Source organism: Lutra lutra, chromosome 11, assembly GCF_902655055.1.
Source record: "Lutra lutra chromosome 11, mLutLut1.2, whole genome shotgun sequence".
Classification (NCBI taxonomy): Eukaryota; Metazoa; Chordata; class Mammalia; order Carnivora; family Mustelidae; genus Lutra; species Lutra lutra.
The window spans coordinates 17,706,173-17,726,418 of record NC_062288.1 but is presented as its reverse complement, the minus strand read 5'-3'; the positions used below and the strand labels follow the sequence as shown (position 1 = coordinate 17,726,418).

General features: G+C 36.0%; 1 protein-coding gene across 1 annotated transcript in view; it reads right to left on the bottom strand.

Annotated features, from left to right (window-relative positions):
* Window positions 1-20,246, bottom strand: part of COG5 (component of oligomeric golgi complex 5) — a 282,131-nt gene that overhangs the window by 74,528 nt on the left and 187,357 nt on the right. The window contains exon 11 of the mRNA XM_047694095.1: window positions 13,531-13,612. Coding sequence (XP_047550051.1) covers window positions 13,531-13,612 — 82 coding nt within the window. The remainder of the gene's footprint in view (window positions 1-13,530; window positions 13,613-20,246) is intronic.

The window sequence follows — 20,246 nt, the reverse complement described above, 5'->3', positions numbered from 1 at the left end:
CATGTCAGTTACATAATGAGCACTCTGCTTTGTGACAGGAACACAATATGGAACAGAGGTACTGATAAGCTTTTTCTAGAGCCTGGTGGAACGTACAGACAAGCAAGGAGGTGGACCATTATGAAACAGTGGGATAATTACTAAAATTGGGGACATATAAGAGCTTTATGGGAGCAGACAGAGGATGTCAAACCCATATCTAAGCATGTGTATGGGGAGGGAGATATCAAGAACACTTCATTTCTAAACTGAGATTGGGGAAACGAATGTGAGTTATCCATATGAAGGGGAGGATACAGACATGTGTTTCAGGTAACTGTAAAGATGAGATGAGAGAAGATGATTTATTCACAAACTAAACCTCCATTACAGAGATAAAAAATTAGAAAGGAAAAAAAAAAAGAGCACTGATAAGAAGGGACTAGAAAAGTCATGTTGGGAATGTATCCTGGGAGTAACAGGGGAAGAAGAGTGGAGGCAGACCAGGGCTCCCACTGTAACAATTAAAGAAGCAATATACATTTTTTATAAATTCAAGCTTGGACCAAGCAGAGAACCTCATGCTGGAGAAAAAACTAGCAGAGCTTTTAGTGGTTCACGGAACTGGAGTATAAATTTAGAAACTTAAGGACTCTCAACCCTAGTGTCCCATGGAAGATTTAGCTAGCTATGGACTTGCAAGGGAAGCTTGGGAACTAGGTCTAAAACTTCAAAGGGCAGAAGTAAAATATGCTTGATATTTGTGGAAAACATATTGGAAACAAAGGCTAGCTGAGGTGAGAGAACATGCCACAAACACATGCAGGTCTTCCTTCCCATGAAGACATTCACCAGATTCTGAAGTTCCATGAAGCAGAAGGCTGAAGAGCCTTGTCTGGAAACCTCTGGATGGCAGAGCTAGATCAAACTCAGTCTTTCAGGGATGAGGAGACAAAGACCCTCCAACCTCTCAATTAAAAACCATGGGAGAAGCATCCCCTCCCCCCAAATAAAGAAAAATTAGAGATAGACTGAATCTTATTAAAACTGCAACTTCCCCAATCCAACCCAATCCGAGAATGAGTGGAAACAATCAACCTATTTATGTACAACTAGACTGCCAAAGGGGGAGAAAAGAGAACAGTAAAAGGCTTCAGAATATGTGAATAAAGTCTTATGAATCAATCAGGCAGTTCTACAGAAATGAACAGAAACTTTGAAAAAAACATATCTAAATAGCTCATTAATATGTGGGAAAATGAGTATCATGAAACACTAAGGAAATAAAATTAAGACCGCAATGTGATTTGAGTAAATGTCCGCCAAAATGGTTAAAGGAAAAAAACACGAACAATAGCAAGTGCTGACAAGGATGTGGGAAAATGCGAACTGCCAAAGAAAGTTTAAATTGGTGCAACATTTTAAAAACTCTTTGGCAGTAACTATTGCAGCTGACCATAGGTAAACTCTATTACATACTGTATGAGTTTCTATTGCTGTTGTAACAAATTACCACAGATTTGGTGCTTTACTATAACATAAGCAGATTATCTTACAGATCTGGAGGTCAGAAAGTACAAAACTGGTCTAAGCCAAAAGCGAGTTATCAGCAGAGCTGTGTTCCTTCTGAAGGTTCTGAAGGAGTTTTTCCTTGACTTCTCCACCGGCCTAATACCGCTTGGCTTGTGGGACCCTTCCCATAATCACATCTCCTCCTCTGACTCTCCTGCCTCTTTCTGACCCTTCTACAGGCCTCTGTGACTATACTGGGCCCACCTAGATAATCCAGGACAATCTCTCTACCTCAAGATCCTTAAATCATATCTGCAAAATCCCTTTTGTCATGTAAGGTAACACATGCAAATCTCTATGCAACATATAATTCCGTCCACTATGAGTACCTATTTTCTAGTCCCAGGTTTATTCCCAGTAAAAATGGACAGAATTGTCATAGTAGCATTACTCAAAATAGCTCAAAACGGGAAACAATCCAAATGCCCATCAATAATATGGTGGATAAATATATTCTGATATATCTACAAAATGGAACATTTTACAACGTTGAGAATGACCTACAAGTGCATGCAACAATATAGAGGATTCTTAGGAGCATGCTGAGCGAGAAATGTCAAACAGCAAATATAACAGTACAAACTGGATCGTTTTATCTGTATAAAATAATAATTTAAAAAAACTGTGTCATTAGAAATGAGTGAATACTCTTACATAGGAGAAGGGCAGGCAAAACCAGGAGACCTGAGGGGAGGTCCTGGGTCAGGTAATACTTTGTTTCTTGATTTTGAGGCTGTTCTTCATCTTGTTACATAGCTATATTAATGTAATACATATATTATATTATTTTCTTTATTATTAAGTCTTAAATTACAATAAGTGATTTTTTTAAAAGATTTTATTTGACGGACAGAGATCAAAAGTAGGCAGAGAGGCAGGCAGGACCGGGTGGGGGGGAGCAGGCTCCCTGCTGAGCAGAGAACCGATGCAGGGCTCGATCCCAGGACTCTGAGATCATGACCTGAGCCAAAGGCAGAGGCTAAACCCACTGAGCCTCCCAGGTGCCCCTACAATAAATTATTTTTTAAGAGTAATCGGGGACCCTGGGTGGCTCAGTTGATTACGTGTCCGACTCTGGATTTCAGCTCAGATTGTGATCTCAGGGTTGAGGGACCAGGCCCCGTGTTGGGTTCCTTGTTCAGCACAGTATCTGCTCATCCCTCTCCCTCTGCTCCTACCACCCCCCACCTGCTCACATGCTCTCTCTAAAATTTATCTTTTTTAAGATAAAATCTTAAAAAAGAAAAAAGAGTAACAGGGAATCAATGAAAAATTTTTAATCTTTTAAAATTTTTTTTGTTTTATTGATATAACTGACTTGTAACATTGCATTAGCTCAAGGTGTGCAATATAGTGACTTGATATATATATATGAAACCAATATATATAAATACCTATTTATATATATACCAATGTAAGATTAAATATCTTTTTTTTTTAAGATTTTATTTACTATTTGACAGAGAGAGAGATCACAAGCAGGCAGAGCAGCAGGCAGAGAGAGGGGGAAGCAGGCTCCCTGCCGAGCAGAAAGCCCGATGTGGGGTTCAATCCCAGGACCCTGAGATCATGACCTGAGCCGAAGGCAGAGGCTTAACCCACTGAGCCACTCAGGTGCCCTAAGATACTGAATATCTTTTATAAGATATATATATGAATACATATATATATTTATGAAATCAATATAACATATTTGTTAACATAAGATATATATACATGAGATATATATATAACCAATAAAAGATTTTTATCAGAGAATTACATGATCAAATTTTCCCTGCAAAGAAAGTCTCCAAAAACTTATTTGATGGCTAAGACTCACCTTCCTCTAGGTTCTATAAACTTTTAGTACTTTCCTTTTTTTTTTTAAGACTTTATTTATTTGAGAGAGAGAGAGAGAGAATGAGAGAGACAGAGCATGAGAGGGGGGAGGGTCAGAGGGAGAAGCAGACTCCCTGCTGAGCAGGGAGCCCGATATGGGACTGGATCCTGGGACTCCAGGATCATGACCTGAGCCAAAAGCACTTTCTTAACTAACTGAGCAACCCAGGTGCCCTAAACTTTTAGTACTTTCCTAAAAAAAGACTTCAGTTCTCAACAACAGTTATTCCTCTTTTTGAACAAACTCCAAGTTTTTGACTTTAGGTACTAAACACAGGATGCTTTGGAAGGTCTCTTATAAACCCATTTGAACTCTAAAGTGAAAAAGTGCTTCAACTGCAGAGATCAAAATTCTAAAAGTCACTTTAAATGAAGATGGGAGATGTAATTCCTAAATATGTATTTTTAAATTGTACATTGACTTTTAAGAAATGTATCACAATTATCAATTAACATGCACATCATTCTAACATTTAAAAAAATCTACATTAAAGAAAGTACTCATAATTCATAAAGGTTGCTTATCACCCTACTTCTCAGGACAACTAGACTCCTGATTTATCACTATATTTTTAAAAAGGTAAAGAAAATGAGTTTTAGCATACATGTCAAGTATTAAAGCTTTCTAAATCTTAAAAGATATATATCTCTTCAGTGTTTCTCTTACTCACACTTGGTTTTCCAAAGCACTACAGATATGTACCACATAGCTCTCTTAATTGTATGAATCATCTCCTTGAGTTGCATAAGAGTTTTGAGAGAATGAATTATACAAAGGTTTTAAACATTTTTTTAAATATTTGCTTGCCAGAATATTTCAAACATATTTCAAAAAATGTTTTAAGTTCTTAAGCTTTTATCAGAGGACACTGGCATTTTTTCTTACTTGATTCCTCCCTCTTTTCTTCCTTCCAGTCAACAAGCCCTTATTTGAAGTCCTACTGTGTGCCAGTTACTTTTTTAGCTATTGAAAACACTGCTGTTATCAAAATAATATTTTTATTAGATTACATTCTAGTGGGGGAAAGGGGATCCAGACAAGATAAAGACATAATATGGTATATTAACAAGTTATAAGAGCTATGATGAAAAATAGGGCAAAGTAAGGGGGATGAGACACTCCGGGAAAATCATCAGATAAAAAAGAAGAATTATGTTCTAATTTCAAAGAGCTTAAAATGGTAATGTTTACCTTGCTTTTTTCTACTAAGTCTTAAAATATATATATATATATCATAACACAACAGGATGGTCAACAAATACTATTACCTAGGAAGTACAATATAAAAGTAACAGACATAAAGCTTAGAAGTCATTTTGTAAATAACTATCACCAATAGATAATTAAAGTGGCAGATACCCTATAGAAGCTTTCAAGGTGACAAGTTCAAGCTCCATTTTTAATAAAGTAAATTCACTGTTGTGGGTTATATTTTATTATACCTACTAGAACTTCTTTTTACTCAGCATGAACATTTATAATCAGAAAGAACATGTTCCTAAATAGGAAAATTTCCCTTTAGATATTTTCTGCCAAAATATTACTTACTTAGACAATCTGTTACATTGTGTATAATCTTCAACTCTGCAGATGGCTGCATTCCTTAATATTGCCTGTCTATAATTTTAAGAAGTACTACAGCACACTTCAGGGACTGTATGTGCTATATAAATGGAAGGTGCTTTACAAACAACTTGCTTTGGAATTCTCCCAAAGGAAGTTATTAAAGTAATAATGCTATCAGAAGTAACAAACTACTGAGAATGTGAAATATTAATGGAATTTCTGCCCCAAATATTCTATTTCCTCTCAGTAGCTTCTTCCGACTACACAGGCTAGACAGGTCCTGTAATGAGAACTGGAAAATATCTCCTGGATTTGGTAATTAAAAAGGTAGGTCACTGCTTACTTTAATGAGAACAACTTTGATAGAATGGTGGCAGACCGCTGGAGTACACCTAGTCGAGAAATCAACAGGCTGGAAATGAAGACAAAAAACTGCAAACTACTCTTTTGAGAAATTCAGATAAAAAGAGAGATCAAATAGTAACTAAAGAGGAACTCTCTAGTTTTTAGTTTTCTACTGCATTAGAGTGACTTGATAGGTTTCCTGAGAGGAAGAAATCAAAAGAAAAGGAGAAACACAAGTTAGAACAAAGAGACCAAAGAATGGTGTTGCTTCCAGCAAAGGGTAAACAAAGCAGAGAGGTGGCCAACAGTGAATGGGTAGCTCTGAAGAATAGGATTGTCACCTCACTCTCAGAGATCCACTGGGAGAAAATAAGGCTTTTCTTAGAAGGAAGGTCCAGGATATTGAAAGAATTTCCTAATGCCATTAATTATCTTAATAACCCAGGAGATGGGGCTGGTCACTGAGAGTGAGCAGAATGGGAAAAGGAGAGCATGTGAAAAATGTGAAAGGCTTGTAATGCTTAAGGATAATGAGAAAGCAGATGACCAAAGAGAAGTAAACGACAGTACCATTGAACACACACATACCATAAACACTTTGAAAGGTACTTTTAACTATTACTCTTAAAACTAGATGAGGTACTTCTGCTTCTTGTCAAGGTGGAGTAACAGGGACCAGAATTAACCTATCTGAAACAGCCAAAAAAACAACAGACAAAATATATGAAATAATGGTTTTGAAAACACCATGCATTCAAAGATAGCATGTAATAAAAAACAGTGATCCCTGAGAGATAGGAAATAAATGAGGTGAACCCTATGACCACCCCAGTGTCATTGGGGACTCACTAACAAGTCGCAACAACTCAGTTTTCTACCCTGCTCACAGGTACTGTTTACTACCAGAAGCTAAGGCGGGATGCCAGAAACTACAGCTCCAAACAGGCCCCAACATCCAATTTTCGACTGGTTTGATCTAGTTTAGACACTGTGTTAACCCTCCAGATGACCTCATCTAACTGTAATTAACAAAAACACACCTAACAGCTGTGCCCATTTAGGGGAAGAAAAGAGGTGGTACTCTTGGTTCTGAAGCTTCCTCCTCCTTCCTGGAAAAAACCCCTCTGTAACATGCTTACTAGCCCCTTAATTACCCTAACCTCATAAAACCCAATTGGGGAGAAGGTGACTTTAGAGCATGAGCTTCCCTTCTCTATTCTCTGGCCATTGAATAAATTACATGCTTGCCATCAAATACTGTATTGTTTTTGGCCATTTGGCAAAAGGTATCGACCAGGGAAAGAACCTACCACTTCGGTAACATCAGCTTATTTCCTACGAGGGGCTTCCATAGCCTGGAAGGGGAAGAGCCTCCTCTACCCCTATTGTCCCAAGGACCAAGAAAACTGAACCAACTAGAATTCATGGGACAGAAGACCAGAGAGAAGAGAGCTGTTCAAAAGATTAACTGCGGAAATCTGCAAATGGTCCACCATTAGTACTCAGCAAAACGTTATGCAGCATATGTGTGTGAGAAAAGTTCCAGAGTCTGGGGGAAGAAACCATACGGGATTAGAAAGAACATACCTGTTACTCACATATGACTGGGAAGCAAGCCTGTTCCTGACAGCCAGGTTAGAAAACCTTATAATTCAGAATATTGGGTAGAGTACGAAGAAAAATATTGCCTCAGGAGTAGAAAATAATTAGGTCTAGACCAAATACTGCTCAGGTTTTGCTAGTGAATTTTAACAAGCAAGACTCAAAAAAACCAAATTGTTTCTAAGTAACTTGACAGTATCTAAGAACAAGAATATTTATAGGAAGATTAAAGTGTTAGTATCAAACACTGTAAAATTCATGTCTGATACCCAATCAAAAATGATGAGACATGCAGAAAAGTAGGAAAAAACTATCTGTAAGAAAATTCAATCAGATCCAGAATTGAGAGATGACTGAATTAGCAGATAAGGACATTTCCTTTGTAGCCTCACCTCCACTCATTATCTGTGTGATTTGTTGGCAGGAAATTTATCTTACACAATTTCTACTAAAAACCAATACTAAATAATACTGGAAGGTTCAACTGGTTAAAGGTTTGAAATTTTTCAATAATGCTAAAGGCAATTTTCTTTGATACATTCCTGCCATTCAGAGAAGGGATATTCAAAATAGGAAATAAATTTACACACTACAGTAAAGAAAACACTGACTTTAACAACTCCAAGCTTTCAAAAAAGATTATAAGTATATTTTTAAAAAATAATTTATTTTTAAAGAGAGAGTGAGTGCAGGAGTGTGTGCATGAGGGGGGAGAGGAGCAGAGAGAGAGAGAAGGTCAAGCAGACTCCTCCCACCCCAACTCTGGGCTCCATCTCATGGTCCTGAGATTATGACCTGGGCCAAAATCAAGAGTCGGACAGACACTTAACTGAGCCACCCACGTGCCCTGAGTACATTTTTAATAAATGCTTAAAAACAGATATCTTGCATAACCATAAATAAGCTTTTTTTTTTTTTTTAAAGATTTTATTTATTTATTTGTCAGAGAGAGAGAGGGAGAGAGAGCAAGCACAAGCAGACAGAATGGCAGGCAGAGGCAGAGGGAGAAGCAGGCTCCCCGATGAGCAAGGAGCCCGATGTGGGACTCGATCCCAGGACGCCGGGATCATGACCTGAGCTGAAGGCAGCTGCCCAACCAACTGAGCCACCCAGGCGTCCCCATAAATAAGCTTTTAACATTAGTATTCTTTTATTCTATCTAAAAAGTGAGGTTTCAATCAATTTTATAATCATGCTTATATATTTTGTAAGTAAATTTACATCTTTGTATTTCCTTTCTGGCATATTAGTAAATACATTCCATTAAACATAATTGGCTTATGATATGAGAAGTTAAATATTAAAGAAAACTTCATGGTGATTATTGTTTTCATGAAAACCCATTACTTTCATACATGGTGTGAGAAACTATTGAAAGTCTGTATTTATATACTATTACATCTGAATATTTGAAAAATTACCTCCTAAAAATAATTCATGAATTTTAAATTTCAAACAAACATATCAGTTTCAAAATACTCATTTAGTGAGAAAACTGTTAAATACTGAATTGAAGGTACAGATATATAGATTTTTTTTGCTATTTTAACTTTTCTATATGTCTGGAAAAATAATAAGGTGGCATGCAGCTAAAATACTGCTTATAGATAAATCTGCAGCATAAACAAATTAGAAAAGGGTTAAGCCAATAATCTAAACTTAGCCTTATTAAACAAGAAAATGAGCATATCAAACCCAAAGCAAAGCAAATAGATAATAAACACAAGAGCAGAAATCAATGAAATTGAAAATAAAAAAGAGAAAAATCAATGAAACGATGTGTTGGTTTCTTTTTTCTTTTTTTTTTTTTTTAGTTTGACAGACAGAGATCACAAGCAGGCAGGGAGGCAGGCAAAAAGAGAAGGAGGGGAAGCAGGCTCCCCACTGAGCAGAGAGCCCAATGAGGGACTTGATCCCAGGACCCTGGGATCATGACCTGAGCCAAAACAGAGGCTTTAAACCACTGAGCCACCCAGGTGCCCTGAAAGTGTTGGTTTCTAAGAAGACAAAATTAATAAACCTCTAATTGTAATTATTAGGAAAAAAAGAAGAAACTAATGATATCAGGAATACAGAGCATCACACATCACATTCCACATACATCCAAAGGGTAATAAGGAAGGATTACAAGCAATAATTTAGAAAACTTCAATGAACTAGAAAAATTCTTTGAAAGACAAACTACCAAAGCTTACCCAAGAAGAAAGAAATGGAATAATCTAAGAAAAAAAGTTGAATTTGTAGCTAAAATCTTCACACCAGGAAAATACTAGGCCCAGATGACTTCCTTGGTGAATTCTACCAAACATTTAAAGAGGAATAATGCCAATTTTACATAAACCACTTGAACAGGATGGAATACTTTTCCATTTTTTTCTCTGAGGTTTGCATTACCCCGATACCCACACCGGAAAAAGTCATTAAGAAAAACTAAATATCAATATCTTGTAAACACATTCAACAAGCCTTACACTCAGTTTGAATCCAACAATATATAAAAAGGACAATGTATCATGACTATGTGAGGTTTATCTAAGAACGCAAGGTATTAACGTACTAAAAAACAAATCCATTTAACATCTTAAAGGATGCAGAAAACACTGTAAAAAAAATTAATAGTATTAAAAAAAAACTCTCAAAAATGTAGAAATGGAAGGGAACTTCCTCAACCTGATTAATGGCATCACTGAAACATGCCATTAAGATATTAAGGTGGACTGAATGCTTCCTAAGACTATAAGCAAGGCAGAAATCAATTCTACACTACTGGAGGTGGTAACCAGGAAAAAAAATGAAAGGAAGCCAGACTGGAAAAGAGGTGAAACTGCCTTTATTTGCAAACTATATGATCATCAATATAGGAAATGTTAAAAAAATCTCCAAAAACTACCAGACTAATAAGTATGGGTAGCAAAGTCAAAGATATAAGGTCAGTACCCAGAAATCAACTGTATTTCTATATTCTAACAATGAACACTCATAAACTAAAATTTTAAAAATGCCATTGACAATAGTATCAAAATATATGAAATAGTAATAAATTTAAGAAAAGATTTGCTAGATTTGCACACTAAAAACTATATAGCACTGATAAAATTATAAAAGACCTAGATCAATGGGGTATTCTACTCATGGATCAGAAAACTCAATACTGGGCGCCTGGGTGGCTCAGTGGGTTAAGCCGCTGCCTTCGGCTCAGGTCATGATCTCAGGGTCCTGGGATCGAGTCCCGCATCGGGCTCTCTGCTCAGCAGGGAGCCTGCTTCCCTTCCTCTCTCTCTGCCTGCCTCTCTGCCTACTTGTGATCTCTGTCTGTCAAATAAATAAATAAAATCTTTAAAAAAAAAAAAAAAAAAAGAAAGAAAGAAAGAAAACTCAATACTGTTAAGATGTGAATTTACCACAAAATGATCTGTAGATTCATCATGTAATCCTAATCAAAGTCTCAGGAAACATTTTTATAAGAACAACAACCTAATTCTGAAATACTTATGGAAAAGCAAAAGGCCTAGAATAAGCAAAATTATTTTGATAAATGAAATAACATAGAAGAAGTTACAATTTTGTGATTACAAACCTAGAGATGCAAAACAAACAAAGAAACAAAACAAGAGAAAAAGAAAACTCTAGAAATAGTCTTACAGATATAACCAATGATTTTTCTAAAAGAGTGCCAGGGCAGTCAATGGGTAAAGCATAATCTTTTAGATCTATATTCCAAGAAATAACCTTGACCCTTATATATCATACAATAAACAAAAATTAACTTCAAATAAACTTGGTAAAACTTCTGGAATAAAATATAGGGGGAGATACTTCTGGCCTTGGGTTAAATAAAGATTTCTTTGGTCAAAAAAAAAAAAAAAAGAAAAGAAAAGAAAAAAGAAAAATTGGTAAGTTTGACTCTATCAGAGTTAACTTTTATCATTTGGAAGGCCATGTTAAGGAAATGAAAAGGCAAGCCACGGACAAAAGAAATATACTTGCAAAACATACATCTGAGAAGGGACTGTGAATCTAGAATGTATAAAGATCTCTTAAGACTCAGTAATAAGAGAACAAGCAATAAAATAAAAATAAAAAGCCATTAATTTTGACAAACACGTGACCAAAGAAGCTATGTAGATACCTAATGTGCCTGTGAAAACATGAGTCATCACTGGTCCTTAAGCCAGTGAACACAATGAAAATCCACTACACGTTCATAAGAATGGCTAAAATGAAAACAACGGACAATATCATGGATAGATAGGATGCAGAGCAGCTGGGGTTATGAAAGACTGTTAATGGGATGCAGAATGGTACATCCATCTTGGAAAGCAATTGAACAGTTATTACAAAGTTAAATACATACTCATCAAATGATCAGGCAATTCCACTCATATTTTACCTGCGAATGAACACATACATCTACAAAAGACTTCTATGCAAACAACTGCAGTAGCTTTACTTGTAATAACCCAAAGCTGTAGCAACCCAGTGGTCTCCCATCTGGGGAATAGATAAACAAACTGTTGTATACTCTATACAATGGAATACTAATCAGCAATAAAAAGGCACCACTGATATACGCAACAACATGGATGAATCTTACAATAATTATGCTGATACAAAAGAACACAGCCTATGTGATAGGAGTTTTACAAAAATTTAGGAAAAGTTAACTTAACACTGACAGACAACTGATCATTACTTGCCAGGAGCTGAGAGATAGGAGTAGTAGGTGATTACAAAAGTACATGTGGGAAATTTCGGGGGTGATGGAAATTTTCTATATCTTCATTGTGGTGATGGGGAAAAGGATAAAAATGATTTCAAAACTCATAGAATTTTCTGCCTGTAATTGGTGAATTTTACTGTATATAAATTGTATCTCAAAAAAGCTGACCAAAATAGATACATAATGCAAAGAGGTGCACGGTCTTCTTGGAGTAGTGTAATTTGTAGAAGTAAACGGAGTGAATCAGTTCTAAATACACCCTCTGCTTATGTTCTGTTTGGCCACACATGAATGAAGACCTCCTCTGTGGTCACTGTCGTGCTGCATATTTCCTCAGAAATAGTAGGGAGGCCAGGGTGCCTGGGTGGCTCAGTCAGTTAAGCGTTTGACTCTTCATCATTTCAGCTCAGGTCATGATCTCAGGGTTGTGAGATCAAACTCTGCTTCAGGCTCTCACTGGGCATGAAGCCCAGGAGATTGAGCCCCTCATAGGGCTCCATGCTGGGTGTGGAGCCTGCTTAAGATTCTCTCTTTTCAGGGTGCCTGGGTGGCTCAGTGGGTTAAGCCTCTGCCTTTGGCTCAAGTCATGATCTCAGGGTCCTGGGATTGAGCCCTGCATCAGGCTCTCTGCTCAGCGGAGAGCCTGCTTCCCTTCCTCTCTCTCTCTGCCTGTCTCTCTGGTACTTGTGATCTCTGTCAAATAAATAAATAAAATCTTTAAAAAAAAAAAAAAAGATTCTCTCTCTTCTCCCATTGCACCTTCCTGCTCCTCTCTCCCTCTCTCCCTCCCTCTCTCTCTCTCTCTCTCTCTCTCTCACACACACACACACACACACACACACACACACACACACACACACAATAGTAGGGAGGAAGGCAGTTTATTCAACTCTGGATTACCACTGACTAAATAATGTTCACATCTACTACATACTTACAGTAACATTTGTAAGAAAGAATTTACACACAAACTTCTAAAACCCTTTTTACATTCATTGATTAGGCAGGCAATGCCATTATTTCATGACCAAAAAAAATTAACAAATTTTAGAGATCGTGTTTGAACAAGCAACTTTTAACTCATGATGAAGGGTTTTGTTTTTTTTTTTAAGATTTTATGTATTTCCTTGAGAGAGAGTGAGTGAGAGAGAGGACCAGCAGTGGGAAGGGTAAGGCAGCGAAAGAAGCAGACTCCCTGTTAAGCAGGGCGTCCAAAGCAGGGCTCCAACCCAGGACCCTGGGATTATGCCCTGAGCCGAAAGCAGATGCTCAATCAGCTGAGCCACCCAGGCACGCATGATGAAGGCATTTCATCTGCTCATTCATCACATCCTCATTTTTTTTTCACCATGTAGCTATTTTTTACTTACTTACTTACTTATTTATTAACATATAATGTATTATTTGCTTCTGCGGTACAGGTCTGTGAATCACTCGTCTTCATAATTCACGGCACTCACGCCTCATTTATAATAATAAGGAAATAATATTAAGTCTTGTATTTTAATATCTTTTAGTTAGAAACTAATTCTATAAGCACCAACTAAATTCTTCCACATTAACTGCTTTATACCCTTTATATTGGAAAACTTCAGAGTTCCTCTATGTTTGAACTATGGAGAATTAACTCATTATTCTGGAGAATTTTATTACACATACTAATTAAAAAAACAAAAAATTAACATAATGTTGATAAAACTAAATATATGGTTAGCAGAAGAAATGATAATTAGACAATGAGTTTTCAAAAAATGTGTATTATAAACCAATTAAGCAAAACTTCTTAACATTACATTTTAAAGCACGTAGAAAACTTTAAAGCATGTGGAAATGAAACTAACTATAAAATAAATAACATACTTACAATCTGTTGCCATGCGGAATTGAGAAGAAAGTGCCTGAGTAACAGAATTCCAAAAAGTGTACAAAATTTCAGCTTGTCCATCCTGTGACCCAAAAAAGGAATGTATTCATTAATTATTAAAAACTGTAATGGCTAAGAAGATATAACATTAAAAAATTTAATAAAAATGTACTTAAATGAAATCTTCTAAGACATCTATCAAACAATAGAATTAAGTAACTAAAGAGAAATATATAGATGACTCAAATTATGCTTCATGTTCTCATGTCCAAGTAATCAGTCATCACCCTCTGCTACTTACTAGTTGTGTGAGCTTTGGGCAAGTTGTTGAATCATTCTGAGCCTCCTTCCATCTCTAAAACGGTGATGGTATCAGTATTTCATTGCAGTATTGTTTCATTGCAGTGTTATTATAAGGATTAAAAAGTTTACAAAAAGTAGTGTTGGGATAGTCCCTGACACATAATAAGCCCACAGTGAATTTAGTTATTACTATTATAATTTCTTCCTCACATATACAGAAGGTAATTGTGTAACCATAACAAAATGATGAACACAGCAAGCTTAGACCAGAATGATCACCAGAGTATAATTCACCAATTACAAAAGAGAACTGCTTAAAGTATAAATACAGATAAAAGTATTTTTTTAAGATGTATTTATGTATTGAGAGAAAGAACGAGTGGGGAAGAGCAGAGGCAGAGAATCTTTCAACCAGACCCCCTTCTGAGTGAGGAGCCTGACTCCAGCTGGATCCTACAACCCATGAGGGCATGACCTGAGCTGAAACCGACAGTCAGATGCTTAACCAACTAAGTCACCCAGGCGTCCCCTATTAACAAATTTTTAAAAGTCACAGGAATTACTACTTTTCAGCACAATGTTTCATCCAACTTTGAATAAATGTTTTAGAAAGCAATCACTAAAAAGAAGAGAGTTTCATTTGTTTCATTTGTTAAAACAGACAAAATAATACTGTTAAACCTGAATCACACTTCTAGAAATTTTACCAAGTACTTTTAAGGTATTTCTACATGTGTGGTACACAGTATCAAACTGCCAATATTCTACTTTTGAAGTATGAATATGACAATTCATATGTTTAGCCCCAATAACAATAAAATACACCTAATATTCAAATATGTCATAGATATGAGAAAACTCTAATACTGTTTTATTTTGGATTTGTAACAAATAAAATTCCAATTTTCAAGGTTATAAAAGAAAAACTGACCAATGAAAAGTACTGATTTTTCACTTGTATACCTATGCACACATACTTCTGTTTTCATTGTTTGTTTCTTTAATAAATTTTTTGCTTTGAATCCAACTGAGTATTGTATACCCTAAAAAAGGCAAATCAAGTAATTGTTCATTTGTTACGCAGTGATCAGAAAATAGATTCAGAGACCTAAGATTTTTTTTTTAAAGATTTTATTTATTCATTTGACAGAGATCACAAGTAGGCAGAGAGGCAGGCAGAGAGAGAGGAAGAGAAGCAGGCTCCCTGCTGAGCAGAGAGCCCGATGTGGGGCTCAATCCCAGGACTCTGGGATCATCACCTGAGCCAAAGACAGAGGCTTTAACCTACTGAGCGACCCAGGCGCCCCCAGAGTCCTAAGGTTTTATGTGATATGTATATTGCATATCATGAACCTTAAAGGAAGTGTCTTCATACTAAAAAACTTTTAAATATACCACACATTAACAGAATGAAGGACAAAAAGAACAGGATCATCTCAACTGATGCATACTGAAACATCTGACAAAATTCAACACTCTTTCATGATAGAATCACTCAAAAAGCTGGGAACAGAAATTACCTCAACATAATAAAGGTCACATATGAGAAGTCCAGCAAGAATAGCAAAATGGTGAAAAATTGAAAGCTTTTCCTCTAGATAAAGAAAATCTGATGACTATATAACTAATTCTACACACACATATATACATGTGGGGAAGAAAACTTGGGTCAACATTGCTTAAGAATCCAAGTACAAAATTCTCAGATATGAAAGCAAATTGATTTCAACAGGTATTAAAATAATTATTTGAATAATCTAAACAAGTAGGATTTACGCCCCCAATGTAAATATTATTTAGTATTAGGAAACCTATTAATAACTTAATGTCTCAAGGAAATCCTCAGACTAACTTAGCTGAGTGAATTCAAGGCAATTAATACTCTTGAACTTAATAAAATACTTAATACACAATCATTTTTTTAAAAATTCATAGAAAATAATCCATAAAATGGTAGTAAAAACCCACAAAATTTAGAGGTGCCTGGCTGGCTCAGTTGGTAGAACATGTGACTCTTGATCTCTGGGTTGTTGAATTTCAAGCCCCATGTTGGGTCTAGAGATTACTTCAAAAAATAAAATCTTAAAAAAATACAGTACTTTCTATCTTATCTATTTTTAAGTGTACAGTAGTGTTAACTATATGTATCTTATTGTACAACAGACCTCTAGAACTTTTTCATCTTGCAAAACTGAAATGTGATACCTACTGAACTCCTCTTTCTCCCCCTCAGCTCCTACCAACCACCTATCCTGCCTACTTTCACTTTCTAAGAGGTTACCTACCTTAGTATACCTCATGTAAGTGGAACCATATCTTTTTGAATGGTTTATGTTTCACAATGTCCTTAAGTTTCATCCATGTTGTAGCATGTGACAGGATTTCCTTCTTTTTTTTTTTTAAAGATTTTAAGAAATTTTTTTAATTTATTTGACAGAGAGAGGGAGATCACAAGTAGGCAGTGAGAGAGAGAAGGGGAAGCAGGCTCCCTGCTGAGTAGAGAGCCTGACGTGGGACTCAATCCCAGGACCCTGAGATCATGACCTGAGCCGAAGGCAGAGGCTTAACCCACTGAGCCACTCAGGCGCCCCGGATTTCCTTCTTTCTTAAGGCTATATTCACGTGTGTGTGTGGGGGGGTATTCTCTTTATCCATTCATCCATCAATGGACACTAGGACTGTGTCTCTGCCTTGGCTATTATGAATAATGGTGCAATGAACATGGGTGGGCAGATACCGCTTCCGGATACTGCTTTCAATTCTTTTGGATATATATCTCCTCCGGATACTGCTTTCAATTCTTTTGGATATATATCTCCAGAAGTGAGATTGCTGCATCATATGGTAATTCTATTTTTAAATTTTTGAGGAACTTTTCATACTATTTCTCAGCCAGTTGTACCATTTTATATTCTCATCAACAGTGCACAAGGGTACCAAAGTCTCCATATCCTCACCAATACACTGTTCTTTGATGAATGCAAAGAATTCTCATTATTTTGCATTTATTTTGCATTTCCTTATTTTAATTTGCATTTCCTGATGACTAGTGATGCTGAGCATCTTTTCATATGCTCTTAATTACTTCTATGCCATCTTTATATGCCTTCTTTAGAGAAATGTCTATTCAAGTCCTATTTACACATTTTTTTAATACAGTTTTTTTTGCTGTTGTCATTGAGTTGTGGGAATTCTTTATATACTCTGGACACCAATCCCTTATCTGATATATGACTTACAAGTATTTTCTCCCATTTTGTATGTTGCATTTTCATTCCTTTGTCACACAGAAATTCTGAAGTTTGATGTAGTCCCATTGGCCTAGTTCTGCTTTTGTTGCCTGTGATTTTGATGTCTTATGCACGAAATCACTACCAAGTCCAATCTCATGAAGTTTTTGCCCTATGTTTTCTTTCAGGAGTTTTATAATTTTAGGTTTTACATTTAGGACTTCAATTCATTTTGAATTAATTTTTGTATATGGTGTAAGGGAAGGGTATCTTTTTTTTTTTTTAAACAAGGATTTCCAGTTTTTCACAGCACCATTTGTTGAAGAGACTAGTGACAGATAATTTGTGTGACCCTCCTTATTCTATGTACCATTATTTGTTGTTTTATCTGAAGTTAATACTATCACTATTGCTTTCACTTGAGAAATGTTTGTCACTCCATTTATTCTTATTCCATATTGTTTGCTTTTGATGTGATGCTTATAAATAACATATTTTTACTTTTAAATATAATTTTTTGTCTTTTAGTAAGAAATTACAAACCAAATATTTTTACTTAATAGTTGTTCTTGCTTTTATCATTTCATTTCATGCTTTCTTTGTATTTCCTTTGTTTTCTCTGTTTGTTCTGTGGATTATTTTCATTTGCTTTTATCTCCCCCAGAGGTTTTTTTTCTTGTATTTCTTTCAGATGTGTCATTATTCCTACAATTAACCATAAATTCCTTTGAGGTAAATCATCTTTTGTAATTCTACAGAACTACTGAAACAGATTTCTAGAAATAGCAAAAAAAAAAAAAAAAAAAAGTGAGGGGAGATGTAAACAAATGCTGGCATGACAGAAATGAAATCACTGTCTTAAAGGGATCCCTGCACTCCCACATTCACTGTAGCATTTTTCACAATAGCCAAGACATGGGAATAACCTAAGTGTCCATTTACAGATGAAGGGATAAAGAAAATGTGGCATTTGTATAGATATATACAATGGGATACTAATCAGCTGTAACAAAGAAGGAAATCCTGCCATTTGGACAAGATGGATGGACCTCTAGGGCATTATGCTAAATGAAATAAGTCAAACAAAGAAACAAAACTACCGTATGATCTCACTTCCATGTGGATTCTGAAAAAGTCAAACTCAAAGAAAAACAGAGTACAATAGTGGTTATCAAAGTTTGGGGTAGGGTGATGTTGGTCAAAGGCTGCAACCTCAGTTATAAGATGAATAACCTGTGGGGATCAAGTGTACAGCACAGTGAGAATCATTAACATTACTATGTTATATACGTGAAAGTTGCCAAGACAATAAATCTTAAATGTTTCCACCACACACACATATACAAAAAAGTAATTATGTGAAGTAATGGACACATTAACTAACTCTATTGTGTTAATCATTTTAATATAAATACATGTAAAAAATATCATCACATTATATAATTTAAACTTACACAATGTTATATGTCAATTTGTCTCAATAAAGCTGAGGGGGAAAAAAAAGAAATTCTTCAAGGCTTTAGAGAACTGCCAAAATAAACAAGAAAATTCTAATTCCTTGACACACTCTTTTGAAAGAAAATATTGAGTCCCAAATAATCTGGTTACCTTTTCCCCTTAGTGACAAGTCACTCAAAACTTGCAATCCATGAAGTATATATACTTTTAATCAGAGAACCCAGACAAACCTTCGTTAAGAAAATGACATTTTCGGGGGCGCCTGGGTGGCTCAGTGGGTTAAAGCCTCTGCCTTCGGCTCAGGTCATGATCCCAGAGCCCTGGGATCGAGCCCCACATTGGGCTCTCTGCTCAGCAGGGAGCTGGCTTCCTCCTCTCTCTCTCTGCCTGCCTCTCTGCCTACTTGTGATCTTGGTCTGTCAAAAAAATAAATAAATAAAATAAAAATCTTAAAAAAAAAAAAGGGGCGCCTGGGTGGCTCAGTGGGTTAAAGCCTCTGCCTTCGGCTCAGGTCATGATCTCAGGGTCCTGGGATCGAGCCCCGCATCGGGCTTTCTGCTCGGCAGGGAGCCTGCTTCCTCCTCTCTCTCTGCCTGCCTCTCTGCCTACTTGTGATTTCTCTCTGTCAAATAAATAAATAAAATCTTAAAAAAAAAAAAAGAAAGAAAGAAAATGACATTTTCTGAATGTGCTTTATGAAATAGTCACTACAGCATATTATATCTCATTTAAACCTTAAAACAACCCCTAAAATGTAAACTCCAAGACAGCAGAGGCACCATTTTTGTCTCTTTTACCACTGTAATTTCAGCATTGAGAATGTGAGCCTGACAGAAAAGGCACACAATAAATATGTATTGTATTGTATTGATGTCTTATGCACGAAATCACTGCCAAGTCCAATTTCATGAAGCTTTTGCCACATTTTTTTTTTCCTTCAGGAGTTTTATAATTTTAGGTTTTACTTTTAGGACTTTATTTCATTTTGAATTAATTTTTGTATAAGGTGTAAGGTAAGGGTGCCTTTTTTTTTTTAACCTGGACACACAATAAATATTTATTGAGTAGACAAAAAATCTCAAAAGAAGGCATTCTTAGTCCCTTTCTAGAGAAAAAACAGAATCTCAAAAAGATAAGGTGACCTACTTAGAATTAAATAGAAAGTAGCAGTACTGGAATTTGATCTAAGGTCTGTCTAATATATAAAAGTATTATTCTTCCTTAACTGGACTTACAAAGCCTTTATGATTTTATTTTCTCAGGCTATTGCTCCTGTTTCAAGATTCAATCTTGTGGTTCAGAGATTCAACCACACTCAAATTCTTTCAGGTTCTTGAAGGTTCTTTCATAGTCCCTCTTAGTTAGCAGCTACTAAAACCTGCACCTCCTTCAGAGTTCAGTTTAGGTATTTCCTCTCTTGGTTGCCCTACGTTTGACATACTCTGTTCTATACCTCTAAAGTATCCTATATTCCCCATCATAATGATATTTTCCTATGCGAGTAAAGGAACATAGTAGTGGTTAAGAAGAGGAACTCTGGAGCCAGAATACTGAGGTTGAAGTCCAGACCTCACCACTGCCTGTGACCATGGATAAGTTAATTTCTCTATACTCTAGTATCCTCACCATTAAATGGAAACCCATTTCATACATTTACCATGAAGATTAAATGGGTTAATTCTTATGAAGTGCTTAAAATGATGCCTGGCATAGGAAGCACTATAT